The following is a 14,966-nucleotide window of genomic DNA, read 5'->3' on the forward strand; positions in this document are numbered from 1 at the left end:
CTGGCCCCTAAACTGTAGATAAAATAAAGGCTGTGGTGCTAATCTTCCTCTCAATCTCTGGAGAGCAAGGAAGGCCTGGAGCCAGAGCAACCTGAGTAGAGGGCTGTTGGCAGGGTGAAAGCCAAGGGAAGGAGAAATTGATCCATTTGACCAGAGCCTAAGAAGCCAGGACCAGCCTATTGCAAAAGCCCAATTAACACTAGGGAAAAACTGAAGCTAAATTGTAGAAGATGTTTAGACTTTAAAATGTTTATGCAAACTTATGTCCCACCATGGATATGTTACCTTTGTATTTATGGGGTATACGGATCTTGTAAATGCAGGAAGTATTCAGAAGCAGTATCATTAGAGCAGAACAAGCAACAGTCATCTAAACAGAGCTGCTGGATGAGGCTCTCCTCCAGAGGCCTGACAGAATTTCCTATCTAGAATAGTCTCACAGATCTCTAGGCCTTCTAGAGTTGGGAGGTACCAGAGCATTTAAATTTAAAGTGACTACTTAAAGTATTTTGAGATTCGGGGGGGGGGGGAGGGTTGCAAGCATCCCTTCTTGCTTTCCATGTGGACGCTCATTTTTTTAGGAATACAGAGGACTTGATCAATGGGGTAGTTGGAATACTGCTAGTTGGGGCAGAACTGCCTTTCATAAATTTAATGATGATGTGAAATGGTTTCTTCTGTGGCTTTCACTCCACTTCAGCAACACCAAAACCAGTTAAAAGGAAAGTGCATGTTTTATTCCATAAGTTATATTTCTGGTGCATTGTGTACACTGTACAATGCCTTTTTTGTTATTCTTCATTGATTTTCAGATTAAAATGGAGCTCCTTGCTAAGAAAACTAGGGAGTCACATAAGCATATTGCCCTCTAAGCAATATGCTTTGATGGAACGCCTCATCCCATATGTGCCTACCTGTGCCGTAAGGTCACACACGGAAATCCTTCTTTGACTTGCCTCCTCATTCGCAGAGGGTGGCAACAAAAGAGTGGGTTTTTTCGTTGGTCCCGCCCCTCCAGCTCTGAAATGCTGTCCCAAGAGAAGCATGCCTGGCACCCACACTGCTATATTTTGGCACCAGGCTAAGACTTTTCCATTCCCCCAGGCTTTTAAATTTTTTTTCACATTATTGTTTTATTATTTTAGTCCATGTGGTGTGGTTTGTAACAGTTGTACATTAAGGTGGGGGGGGTTTTTGCACTTGTATTATATTTTATGCTATCTATTTTGTGCTGGTTTTATGTTGTTGGTTTGTGATTTGATTGTATTTATTATGGGATGGATTCTGCCTTAGATGTACGTAGAGTAGACTCATTGAAATCAATGGGACTTAATTTAGTCATAGCTAATTTAAGTCTTATTTATTTCAGTGGGTCTACTCTTATGACTAAGCCTGGATCCCACCCTGTGATTTTCAATTTATTTCTACAATGCCTAGAAAATTATTTTATTATAAATTAAATAAGTTAAATAAATAAATATGGAGTTGAGGAAATAATGAAACTGGAATTTCTTTCCAGACCAGTACAGATTGTAGGGAGGAGCTAGGCTTGCTATTTTCACACTTTTACTCGTATTCTTATGGAAAGACTTTTCTTTCTGCAGACATGCACTTTTCAGAGCAAGAAGCTGCATCCTAGAGTTCATGCTTACAGATGCACTTTTACAAGTGGGTGCTGTTTACACACATGCTGAGCACTGTGGGAGCCACTTCAGTTTGGTTAGATCCCACAGTGCAGGGCTAGTTGCGTGAATAACACAGCCACGTGGGTGAGACCGACTGCGTTTGTCTTTCCCACAGAACTGGTGCCTTCCCATGGTGCTGACTCCATGGGAAAGACTCACACAATTAGCTATTATTCATACATGTGCTAATTGCTTAGCACAGAAGCACACAACTTGTTGACCATTGTAGACCACATTGGAAATGTAGTATAAGGTGAGGAATTAACCTCGTTTGCATTTCATTTTATTTACACACACACACACACACACACACACATATATTAATGCATTATATATGTTTTTGCTGCCCAGTTTTTATCTTAATGCAGTTTTATCTCTGTGAAACTTTGTAGATGGTGGTATATCTGTAGTCTGTTGGTATTTTTGTGCTGGTTTTGATGTTGAGATGTATGTGGATTTTATTTGATTTTTTCAGTTTTTTCTATATTTATGTAAGTCATCCTAACAACAATTTGTTATACAGCAACTAATAAATTGAATAATTCAATAATTTCATTTGTGAGAACATTATGGGTGGCATGACATGAGTGACAGATATGGTGTATGTGTTCTGTTCTGGGTCTTGGTATAATATGTGTGGGCTCCTTTGGAATTTATCAAGAATTTCTCTGTATGATCAGCTTCTTTGAAAGATAGTTTGTCTGTCACTACAGATATCTCTCTTCAGGATTCAGCTGCAGTGGTGTGTGCCACTTTCTAGGATGCACTTTCTGGGCACTTTTTAGGATGCACTTGCAGTTCAGCTGGGGCAACAGCAAAACCCAACAGGCTTACCCAGCCAGATTAGTGCCCATGTGAACTAAAAGTGCACCCTACAAAATACCCCAGAATCCCCAGCAGCATGAAGAGGTTCCTCAGCAGACAAATCAACATAGTTTATCTGAGGGTAGGGAACTTGAATACCACTGGCTATAGAACAGCGTCCATTGAGAATAACATGCCTTCTGTCGTGCATGTGTGTGAGGCTGGATGCATAGCCATATAGGTGCTCATCTAGTCATTTACAAAGAAAAGAAGTGCAAAGTTTCCTTGGAAATGGCATTGACTAGATCCAAAACTGCTTGTCATCAAAATCCATCATTATAACAAAATAAAATAATTCTAAAATACAAAGTTGTTCCTTTACATTCTCCAGTACAGTCTAAGGATAATAGTATGTGAACAACTCTATGTTTGGTATCCCTTTAATTATGAGAACTGTAGTTTTTTATGCATATTTTTAGCTTTATCTAGATCCATACATCCTGACATTCTTCCTGATTCTGAGCATGAACATACAGTGCACACTTTTTGCTTCTCAGTCTGTGATGTTGCTAAGTAGCATTTCTGGGGTTCTGTTCATCAGGTCCTCTTATGGATTGGTGACTGGTTAACATAAGAGCATAAGAAGAGCCATGTTGGATCAGACCAAAAGCCTGTCTAGTCAAGCATTCTGTTCCCATAGTGGCTAACTAGATGCCTATGAGACACTTACAAGCAGGACATGAGCACAATAGCACCCACCTAATCATGTTCCACAGCAACTGGTGTACATAGGCTTGCTGCGTTTGATACTGGTAATATGTAATAATATATAGCCATCATAACTATTAGCCATTGATAGCCTTGAATTTGTCTAATTCCCCTTTAAAGCCATCCACATTGGAGACTATCGCTATGACCTGGTTCACACATTGTAACAACCCATGGTTAATGACCCTGGGTTGTTGAGAAGATGAGTGGGAGCAGCATGCATGCTGGTTCCTGCCCATCTGCTCCTCTTACGATAAACAACCCAGGGATGCTCCATCCCTGGGTTACTTATCGTGACATCTAAACTTGGAACTCCGCGTTATTGGGGGATGAACAACCCAGAGTTCAAACTCTGGGTTGTTCGTCCTCCAACATAGCTGCATTGTAGATTGTTTGTCTCCCAACAAAGCTGCACTGTGCAGTTATTCTGTCCTTTTCTCCTTAATGGATTATCTGCGGTAAGAGAAAATACACAAGAAATGGTGGGAAAATGAAAATATGGGAGTTTTACGTGTGGAGGATGACATTGTCTGAACCCCTGTAAAATTCCATGAATTAGGCTATTTCACAGTAAAAGCCTTGTCTGGAAGCACCTTCAGGAGAGACAAAAGGAAGTTCTTCTTCACACAGCACTTGGTTAAACTATGGAATTGGCTACCACAAGATGTAGTGATGGTTATCAACTTGGATTTAAAAGGGGATTGGACAAATTCATGGAAGGCTATTAATTTGCTACTAGTCCTGATGATTATATATTACCTTCAGTAAAAAAAAGCAGTATGCCTCTGAATACCAGTTGCTAGGGAACATGAGTAGGAGGATGCTATTGCACTCGTGTCCTGTTTGTGGGCTTCCCATAGGCAGGTGGTTGGACGCTGTGGGAACAGAATTCTGGACTAGATAGGCCTTTAGTCTTATCCAGCAGAGCTCAAATGCATTTCAGCTTCTTTGCGATATTCCCACAAATGGTTTTTCAGTAACAATAGTGCAGTACACCTCTTGCATATATCGCATGGGGAAGGTGAACAATCTTGCTACAGGGATATTGCTGTGTCACTTAAAAAACAGTTGCTGGATGTACATTCCCACATAAGAGTTCTATAGAAGAAGAGTGCGCTGCTGTAGCAGAGTTTAAATAGCTCATAAAATGGCAGGACATTTTATAGCTGTTTACCTCTTTAAAATTCTAATTATATACACAGGATATTTAAAAGAGTGAACACAGCCAGAAATACTACATCAAGGGGAAGTATTATATAGTCAGGCATAAAATACTGTGCTTTGAATATTCATGTATAACCGAGGTACTGCTTTGAAGGAAGACGTGGACAGTGGTGCATGGAAAACACACATCTTGCATCAAGAATTGTGTAGAAAGGCTCTGTGTAATGTACTGTTCTTTGTTGTTCCATCTGAAATGGGTGTTAACCTGTGCACCAACAACTTTTATTGTCCCTTTTCTTCATTCTCCTGGGTTGGTTCTACTTCCTTTGCAAAATATGGCTGCTAAGGAGAAGCTATGTGAATGTTACTGTTTTTTGAGGGCTACTTTCCACTTTCAGATTTGGATGTCAGCATCATTTTGTGGAGCAAAATGGTGACATAGGGAAGATGAACGTGCTTGGCTAGTTTTGAGTCAGATTGGCATACCTGTGCCTGTCTCTAAAGATGAATAATTACAATTTCATTTAAGGGAGTGACTTCCAGGAACACTCCCAGTACTGAAAATTGCAACAAGGAACATGACCTTGGCACTCCAAGAGAGAAATTAAGCCCTGTGTGGTGATGACTTTTTTCCCCTTTGTCCACCACCGCTGCCTGTTGTTCTGCTGGCTTCTGCCTTCATAGGTCTGCTGCTGTTGGCAGCTGTGTCAGTAATTCCCGTGCATTTGCTCACAATCGCAACCCTCTGGCAAAACCTTTTAGCGATGCCGCCCTAAGCTTCTATAAGTTCCACTTGAACAGTTGTGCCCTCTTCTGGCAGAAACGATATAGGATTAAATTTGGCCATATCTTCAACTCTGCAATTGGTCTGAGATTCCATGCATTTTAAAAATGTGTCCTCACAGCATGTTTGTTTGTCATGTTGCAGAAAAAGTACAGAAAAGGATCAGTTGACATTTCCAAAATAAAGTGTGTGGAAATTGTGAAGAGTGATGGTATTATTCCCTGTCAAAATAAATATCCATTTCAGGTAAGTTTCTCTGGTTTAAGAACCTAGTCAGTTCCGTATACCAGTCATAGCTCTAAAGTATGGTTCCAACAAACATCTAAATGCCCTTGTTTGCGCTTAAAATATACAGCAAACCCTCAAGGTATAGTGTGGTTCCTTACAATAATTCAAACTTAGCCCCCTTTGAAGAACAAATATATGCACTTCATGTTATTATGAAACCAACATGTTTTTATTTAGAAATTGTATAAACCAGATTATTACAACTGTGACCTGTGAGCAGAGCTGAATGCATTCTTATGCCCTGGTTTACCCAATTTGCAAGGTGTGTTTTCCCTCTCTTGCAGTTTTTTTCTTTTGTTATTTCTTAATAGTGCAAATTAAAACTGCTCAAAGAGTTTCAAATATTCACCCAAGCGCTTCTGTGCATGCACTGAAACTTTTAGGATTTCCCCTTCCAGCTGCAGCTCCTTATGAAGCTCTTTAGATCCTGCCCTAGGTGGGGGGCTCCAGAGTACATTTGGAAGGAGGAACACAGGCAGAAAGTTTGAGAAATGCTGTACAAAGGGTACAATCCACTGAAAAGTTTTCTTCACAGCTTCCGTTCATTTCTGTGGGGCTTGCACAGAAGATCTTCCTGGTACATGTGCCCAGAGGGCCCAAAGTTCAGTACAGTTTGATTATAAAGTAAACTTTGAGATTTTTTTTAAAACACCACTTAAATGTCTAGATTAAAAGTAAATACAGTATAATCCAAAATTTAGTAGATTTTAAAATAATCCATGTTAAGAAATGAACAAATTTGCTTGGCCTGATTACCCACTGCATTGTATAGGATTGAAATTTTAAAATAAACATTACAGCAGTTTATTATTTTGTTACATATGCTTTTACATTTCTCACCATCTGAACATTAAAAAATGGATGCCAGTTTTAATTATAAAATTGATTTATTTTATAGCTTTACATATTGCCTTGAACAACTATTTCCAGGGCAGTTTGCAAAAAAGCAGTTTTTAAAAGTCATAAATACACAATAAAACAGCAGGTGAAATAGTAGTGTTAAAATTAGTGAGATGTTAAAAGGCCTGGAAAAATACAAATGTCTTTGCCTGACCCCCAAAATACATTGGGATGGTGCCAGATGAGTCTCCCTAGGGGTAAACTTCCAGAAGCATGGGACCACAGTCAAATAGATCTCCGGTGGCCACCCATCTCACCTTAGATAGGTAAAGGACAGTGGAGGCTGGTGGTTCCAATGTCAGTGGGGTGCGAATCTGCTCCGGGTTTTAGTCAGAACCACTCAGAACTTTAAAGGAGCTATCCAAGGTGCAGTTTTGACTGAAACCCAGAGTGGATTCACTGCCCCACTGGTGGAGGGCACCCAGTAGGGGGCCTCTTAAGATTTTTCTCAATACACGGAGAGCTTGATGTGGCAGTGTACATTCAGTATCCAGGTCCCAAGTTCTGTAGAGCTTTAAAGGTCATTGCCAACACCTTGAATTTTGATTGGAAATGGAGCAGGAGCTAGTGGTGCGCTCTTAAGCAGCAGTGAGATGTGTTCCCCAAAAGTAGTCCTAGTTAGTAGCCGAGCACTTGCAGTTTGGACTAGCTGCAGTTTCTAAGCAATTTTCAAACAACAACTCCATATACAGCACATTGCAGTCATCTGACCTGGAGATTACCAGAGCATGGATAACTGGCTAAACTGACTCTATCCAGGAGAGATTGCAGCTGTTAAAAGATGTTTTGTGCCACTGATGCCACTTGAGTCTAGTCCTTTAGGGGGAGTGCAGCCCAATCCAGAACAAGCTGAACACCACCTCCCTGAGCAGGTGGACAAGCCACCCACCAACAATGCCTATCCAATTGTTGTTCTGACCAACAACAATCTCTTGTTCGAACCATGCTTCATTTTCTTGGCCCTTATCAATGACTAACCACTGATGTAGCATTTATTGAGGAGATATTGGCCTTCTTCAAATGTCACTGTAAGCCAATAAGCTAGTACACTCTGCTTGTTCGCTCTCATTTGTCTCCTCCTGCCAATGGGAGCAGCTAAACAAACCATGGAACCTTTGTCCATGGGATCTCTGCCTTGTTGCTCTTCTAACAAGCTGGAATCATAAACCAAGAAGAAACCCTTACATATGATTATTCCCTGTAAAGAGAGGAACAAGTCAGAGATGCCATTTCAGACGTAAAGGTAAGCAAACCATGGACAGAGTTTTTTGGTTTGTTTAGATGCTCCCTCTGGCATGAGGAGCCAAGCAAGAGTGGTAGAGCAGCACGGACTAGGATGCTTTCTCATTCATGGTAAGCAATTCTGGCTCACCATGACATGGGAACACAGCCATTAACTGTGTAGTGGCTGCATAGCCATTGCTGTAGTAAATTTTATCTTGTTTATCCTTCTTTCCAGGTCGTGTATGATAATAGCACACTTTATATTTTTGCTCCCACTGCATACAGCAGGGATCAGTGGGTAAGGAATTTGAAAGAAGGTAATTGCAGCTGTTTGTAACATGTATATCTGATGTAGAGTACAATGGGACCCTAATCTAAAGGATTAAGAACTTTCCCACCACTTGCAAATATATAGTGGTCTATTGCCTGGGGGTGGAAATGGGGGGAAAGTCAGCTGAAGACACTTTAAGCGGGGGAAAGAGTGAGGATGGGGACTGAAAGAGTCACAGAAATTATGTCTTGATTTGAAATCATATTCAGACTACACATTTTAGAAGCTTCAACAGTAATTCCCTCCTCTCAGGAAATCCGGAGGAAACAATCATTCCCTAAAAACATGTCTGCTGATAATGTGGGAATGGCACTTGCAAGGGAGAATAAGGGTGTGGTCCTATGGCTGCTAGTCAGAGGGTAGATGGCCATAGGATAGGTCGGTCTCCAGAGAACCCACCCCCACCCCCTCCTGTGCCACTTCGTAGGCAGCACGGATCGGCCCCGCACTCCAGGCTCATAAGAGCAGCACGGAGCAGCGAAAACGGGGCATTCCCGGGAGCGGGCCAGGGAAGTCGGAAATCCAGTACGACACATCCTGTGTATCATCCAGCCACCGTGTCCCATGCTCCGAGGTCCTGTGGCTAAACAGCCGAAATTGGCTGTCTAGCCACGAAAGCAGGGTGGGGGGAGCGAGGAGGAGATCTGCTCCTCCCCACTTGTCAGGAGGCACTCTAGCGGCCTCTTTCAGCACACTCTAATAGCCAACTCAAGATACAGATGAAAGAATTCTTTTCAAGGCTTTAATCCTTTTATAACTTAATGACTCTTTCAGATGCTAATCACCAGCAACTAAGCAAGGAACAGCAGAGTGGCCTACGTGCCGAGTAGGCAGTTGATCCCTGTTTGAAGGAGAGTCATTTGAAGACCCTGAACTTGTGGGCTAGGGAGAGATTCTCCCTCTTTCCCTTGGTCCACGGGAGGCAGCCGTTACTTGCGCGCCAAACAGGCACTACGCCTTCTTTCTGCGCCTTCCATCACTTGTCACTCTTTGCGTCTGCGTCGAGCGTCTAGCAAGCCCCGTTCCCGCACTTTCTCACTGCTAGGATCACTGTCTATCTCAGGAATGCTGGCAGGAGGAATCTTTGCCAGCTGCTGTGCCTGTGAGGGATGAGCTGGCCCCTCTCCCACAGATTGCTGATCCTCCTCAGAATCAGAACTGCTCTGGGGTTCTGTCGGCTCAGTTTCCACCCTGACACCACTCCTCCTGCCCTGCACTGGATAGGTGGTCACCCCTGGGGTCAGAGGTGACCGTCAATCTTGATAGTATTGCTCCCTAAGCTGCTTAACCCTTTCTGTATATGCCAACTCCCCCCCCCCCGCCCCAAATAAATGCTCTCCTCCCAGGTCATTGTTTTCCCTGCTGCTAGGCTACTTGTGGTCTTGAAGCTCATCAAAGGGATTTTTTTTTTCAAGCTGAGGAGTATTTGAGGAGGAGGGGTATTTGTTCAGTGGGCATGTGATGGGTTAAGCGCCTCCACTGATTGACTTTTCCTTTGCAAATGTCCCTTCAGCTTCTGTGTGCACGTTATAGGGCAGGGGTTGGGCATCTCAGGCCCAGGGGCCAAATTCCAGCCCTCTGGGGTTTCCCAGAACATGCCCTTTCCCCTGGCTCCATCCCCTTTCCCCTAACCACCTACCATTTGGAAGTTCCCTGGCTTTTGTGCAGTTTTTCCCCATTTTAAAAGTTTGAAATGCTTCTCCTAAAGATTAGAGTGTCTCTACACAAGCTATTTATTGCACGCTCATGATTGACCACTCACAGAGGTTTGCAAGTCCTTTACACAGCGTCATCAACCTTCAGGGCATCTCCCATGCCTTTTCTTGTTTATCCTGCTTTCAAAAAGATTGGAAATAAACTGGAATATAAAAAAGCGGGATATTGGCAGTATGAAATGTTGGCATAGTGCTATGAACTTGCCGAGGAAGAACCTTCCTCGATTCAAACCATGTGTCTGCCATGTAAATGTGTGAGCACATTTCTCAGTTGGAGGGAGCAGAGGGTAAAATGCCTCCCTGCAGTGAAAGGAGACAGATCTGATCCCTCACCCCACCAAGGTCAGAATCAACATCCTCTGTTGATTCAGAGCACCCCATTAAGTTCAGTGGGGCTTACTCTCAAGTAAGTGTGCCTAGGGTTGCTGACTTACAGCACAATCTTACCTCTACTCAGAAGTAAGTTGTAGCTTTCCTGGGTGCTACAAGGAAACAGTACAGCAAAAGTTAAGCAATGAAAACAAGACTCCCCCCCTGCTCCTTTGCACACATGCCAGGGACGGAGGGAGGTTCAAACCACATGCCTGCCATGTAAAGGAGCCCTTCCTAATCCCGCAAAGAAATTGAAAGCAGAAAGCCCTGGTGTCAGGGTTGGATCTGAGCCCATAGAGTCCTAAAGTAGCTCTGATTCTGAGGAGGAGATCGAGTCCGTGGGAGAGGAACCCTCTCAAGTTTCAGAGGGGCAGCTGGAGGGGAGCCCCTCCCTGCTCACATTCCTGGGAGCGATACTGACCCTGGCATGGAAAGGGAGGGACAACTTGAGCTTTTAGTCGCCAGGCGCAGGCACAAGCGAGAGGTTGCGGGAGCCGAGCTGAGGCGCTCAGCCCGTTTGGCTCGACGTCAGCAGCTGCGCCCCAAGGCCCCACGGGAAAGGGGGAGAATTTCCTCCCCTACTCATTAAGTTCAGAGAGTTGCCGCGCTTTTCTCCAAACGCAGACCAACTGACGTCCTAACCCTTAGAAACCCCTGTTAGGCTGTTCCTTTGTATTTCCTCTGAGTCTCAGGCAATTAGCATCTGTAAGCCTCATTAGGTTGAATGGAAATAAAGCTTTGGAAAGCAGCCCTTTTGTCTGACTGTTGATTCTGGCTATTGGAGGGCTCAGAAGACAACAGGAGCATTCCTAACACCTGGTAAGGATGCGGGGCTTTTGTAGTTTTTTTGGCTAATATAGAGATAGTTGCTGGCAGTAAGAGTTTTCAGCTAAATACAATACGCTGGTATTTTCTCCCCCACCTCTTTTGCCTTTGGTCCTACACCCTTTGCTTTTAGTCCCAACCAGCACTGGAACGCTGCCCCCAAGAACTTCTCCAGAATTTAATTCGGCTCAAAATTTAATTCAGCTCCTACTCACATCTAGTTCCACCCTGAGAATTCTGAGGAGTGAGGAATTTCTAAGGGAGATCTCTCAGCACCTTACTAAACTGCAATTTCCAAAATTCATTGGGAGTAGCCACGATAATTAAATTGGTGTAAAATCGATAAACTTTTCTAGTTGAAGCTGGGCCATAGTTTTACTTCTGTGACTACTAAACATCTCACTTAGAGTATCTACCCTGTTTTGGATCATGACAACAGCAAAACAAAACACAATGTATTCCATATGCACCCTCCCAAAATAAGGCAGCATTCAAAACAAAACTGCGAACTTTCAAAAATATCTAAATGAATTTTATTTTGCCATGGATGGTTTCCATGTTGTTGTTTATATTAATCTCTGAAGAGTGGAAATGTGCCACTCATTAATCATGATGGTTCTTTGACTAAAATATTAGCAATGTTAAAATTATATGATTAAATTATTCATAATACTTTGAAATGTCAGTAGTTTACAGTCATATGCTTTTTTGTAGAAATAAAGAACAATAATAATATAATGGTGAAGTACCATCCTAAATTCTGGACAGATGGCATCTATCAGTGTTGCAGACAAACAGAAAAATTAGCACCTGGTTGTGAAAAATATAACTTCTTTGAAAATGGTAAGTGCTCCTGTTTTCTGTACTGCCTAGGCTTATTTTCATTTATGCACCTGTTTTGACTTCGATTCCTTTACGTGTATTACAGCCAGTGTGGTTGCTGCCACTTCCATGGATGCTCTTATGCTGGTTTGATACTAGTTAAGGACTCCTCCCCACGTGATTCTTCTGAAAGCTTGTTTGGCATACTGTACAAGTGTCACCTACCACATTTTGAAGCTAGTTTCAGATCATGAGTTGAGCTGGAACCTGATTCAGCTGTTAACAGTGGGTTAATATTGCTGCCAAAGTAACTTAGGGTGCAATCCTATGCAAGTTTAGACAGAAAAAAGTCCTACAACTCACAGCATGCCCCAGCCAGCATGGCTGACTGGGGCATACTAGGAGTTGTAGGACTTTTTTCTGTCTAAACCTGCATAAGATTGCACCCTCAATGGTTAATGGTGGTTAAGCTCAATGTGGAAAATGTACACATCATAAATTGCAAGGGAAGGGTGGCTTTCATCCTGTGGTTTCCATATGCACATCCATGGGTAAGCAATTGGCTACATGATGTCTGCATTGTCCCTAATCTTGTTATGATCTTGATGTCCTTTAAGCTTCCCAGCCCCCTTCGGTTTCCATATTTAATGCCTTAACTTACAAATACCTACACATAGTAACTAATGAAAAAGAGATGCTGTAACAACAAATCAATAATTAATACACTGGAAAATAGATAATAAATAACACAACAAAGTAAACTGCTCATAAAACATCATGTAGCCTTGTGAACTTTATCTAAATCTAAATTCAAATTTATTCTATCCCAAAATCAAAAAGCTTATTGATTTTATTAGTACTAACTATAATTGTATTGATTATTATAATACTAACATAAACATAAGTACATATTTAGCATTAGCAACCAAACAATGAATGACATTTTTAATGTCCATTACATTTTCAATAGATACTTCTAAATTTAAATAACACATTTTTATTGTTTGTTTTAGGTGTAAAGACATTGCCTTCAACAATGCCTGATAAAAATAAGGTAAAGGGAGAATTCAGAACACCGGACAAACACAGTTGATAGAATTTACATTTAGTTCAGTACTATTGTAATTAGGATCCGTTTCTGATTTTTTAAAAAAACCTATGTAATATATGTCTTTATCTAAATCCAATGGGCCTCTGTTAAAGAAAAGCTCCAACACTTACCCCAGGGCACAATGGGACAAGATCATAGAGCTTGTAACAGTATTTTGTTGCAGCAGCAGTTCTTTCCACTGATTTCAGTAGAACTTAGATTAGATCCATAATAGTAATCATGGGCTTCAAAACCTACCCAAACCTACAAGGGGCACTAGGCACACCAATTTTTAACGTATACAAGTGTGAAAGGGTTCATCCCTCTTTTGACTTTATCATCTCAGTGCTACATCTTTGAGACCACTCCTGTGTTTGCCTTGTAATGCTAGTGGCAGGGGAGGGGACATTTCCAGGGAATCAGAAATGATTTTGTGGGATAGTAGGTGTTCCTATTAACCTATTCACTGCTTTCAGTCACAGTGTATTAAGGCTCTATACAGCATGAATTAAATCCTTACTCCACTAATAATAGGCTTCACTACCCCTTTGCTCCCACAAACTGGTTTTTATAGAGTTGCCTCCGAACAGAAATACTGAGAGGGTTAACTCCCTGCCCGTCAGTTCTCCCCTGCAGTTCTTCCATCCTCCTGTTGTTTTTAGCCTGTTTCCCATCACCAGCTACCAGGATCCAAAATCTGGGAGGGCCTCCCCCCTCCCCCGAGCATTTTCTTCCATCTCTGTGTTGTGATAGGAATAGGCTCATTAGCCTATTCCAGTTGATCACTTACTCCAGTTCGCACTTGGGCCCAATTGGCTGCCCGGTTTCTTAATTTACATGGGTGGCATACAGCAGAAGCACCCCGAACATGGTTAGGTCCTCACTAAGTATTTAGACATTATATACAGGGCCTACACCGAATATGAGGGCAGTGCTTGGCTGGCCTATGACGAATCTTTCTGCATGCGAGCCGCCTTCAACCCTGCATTGTGCTGGGACGCCAAGGATCAGGACCTATGGCTCCAGTTTATGACGGGCTATGGGTTTTTTTGCCTACTTCACACTGTAGGTGGGGTTGAGAGTAACACAGGTTAAGTTGGTATTATAGAATTATTGGTCACATAACTGGACTGGCGGTTCCGGGCAGGCACTCCACTGGGGGAGAGGACCGGTGAGCATTCGTAGGCACTGCTTCAGGTGACTGGTAAGGCCCGAGGCTTTTGGCTCAGGGTCCTGTGGCCTGAGTCGGGAGATACGGCTTACCTCTGAGGCCGACTCTCCTCACCCACTCGGGTTCCATGGCCCGAGCGGGGTGACAGGGAAGGTCTCCCAGCTCAGAATTGGGCAGATCTGCAGGGTGGCGATGGTAAATGCCACGTCCTAGATGACAAATGTCTTACTTGAAACCTGTCAGGATTGGCTGGTTTGCAGTGTGCTCGCCGGTGCTTCCTTCACAGAGTGTAATATTTTCAATAAATGTGGCCCCGACTACGGATGTACAAAAGTCCCCTTACCTGGCTCCGCCGGGTTCCACTGGGCGGGGGAGGCGCTCCGTCCCTCCCCCCGGAATCCTCGCCGGGAGGGGAGGCGCTCCGCCCCTCTCCCCCGGAATCCTGGCTGGCTGGCTCTGCTCTGCGGGGATTCCGCGGAGCCGCCGGCTGGCTCCGCCAGCAGCTGGACATCCAGCCACTGGCTAGCAGGGACGCAAATGGTGGCAGCCGTAGCCGCCGCCATTTGCGTCCCTGTAGTCAGCCGTGATAGGCTACGTAAAGACTTACGTAGCCTATCACATCTGGCTTAAAAAAACAACAACACGCGTACACAAATGGCAGCAGCTACGGCCGCCACCATTTGCATTCCTTATTTTTGGCATACCTTATTAAATATTTACGTAGACTAAGATGGCGAAAATAAGGGGGAACGCAAATGGTGTCTGCTACGCTATTTGCGTTCCCCTTATTTTCGCTGTCTTAGTCTACGTAAATATTTACATAGAGTAAGACAGCCAAAAATAAGGAACGCAAATGGTGGCGTCCGTAGCCGCTGCCATTTGCGTACGCGCGTTTTTTTGGGTTTTTTTAAGCCAGACGTGATAAAGACTTACGTAGCCTATCACGTCTTGTAAAAACAAAAAACAACAACAAGACTGCAAATGGCGGCGGCGGTGGCGGCTGGTCAGAAGACCAGCTGCTGC

At 43.2% G+C, this 14,966-nt stretch overlaps 1 protein-coding gene across 10 annotated transcripts in view; it reads left to right on the forward strand.

Moving 5' to 3' along the window:
• The window catches only part of TEC (tec protein tyrosine kinase), a 103,378-nt gene that overhangs the window by 46,405 nt on the left and 42,007 nt on the right, over positions 1 to 14,966 (forward strand). For all 10 annotated transcript variants that reach the window (XM_084856830.1, XM_084856822.1, XM_084856828.1 and 7 more), the window contains 4 exons: positions 5,350 to 5,451; positions 7,853 to 7,934; positions 11,575 to 11,703; positions 12,696 to 12,736. In XM_084856830.1, the coding sequence (XP_084712956.1) occupies positions 5,350 to 5,451; positions 7,853 to 7,934; positions 11,575 to 11,703; positions 12,696 to 12,736 (354 nt within the window). The remainder of the gene's footprint in view (positions 1 to 5,349; positions 5,452 to 7,852; positions 7,935 to 11,574; positions 11,704 to 12,695; positions 12,737 to 14,966) is intronic.

The sequence above is a fragment of the Heloderma suspectum genome, chromosome 5, assembly GCF_057233095.1.
Source record: "Heloderma suspectum isolate Gila_16-S chromosome 5, 16-S_ref, whole genome shotgun sequence".
Taxonomy (NCBI): domain Eukaryota; kingdom Metazoa; phylum Chordata; class Lepidosauria; order Squamata; family Helodermatidae; genus Heloderma; species Heloderma suspectum.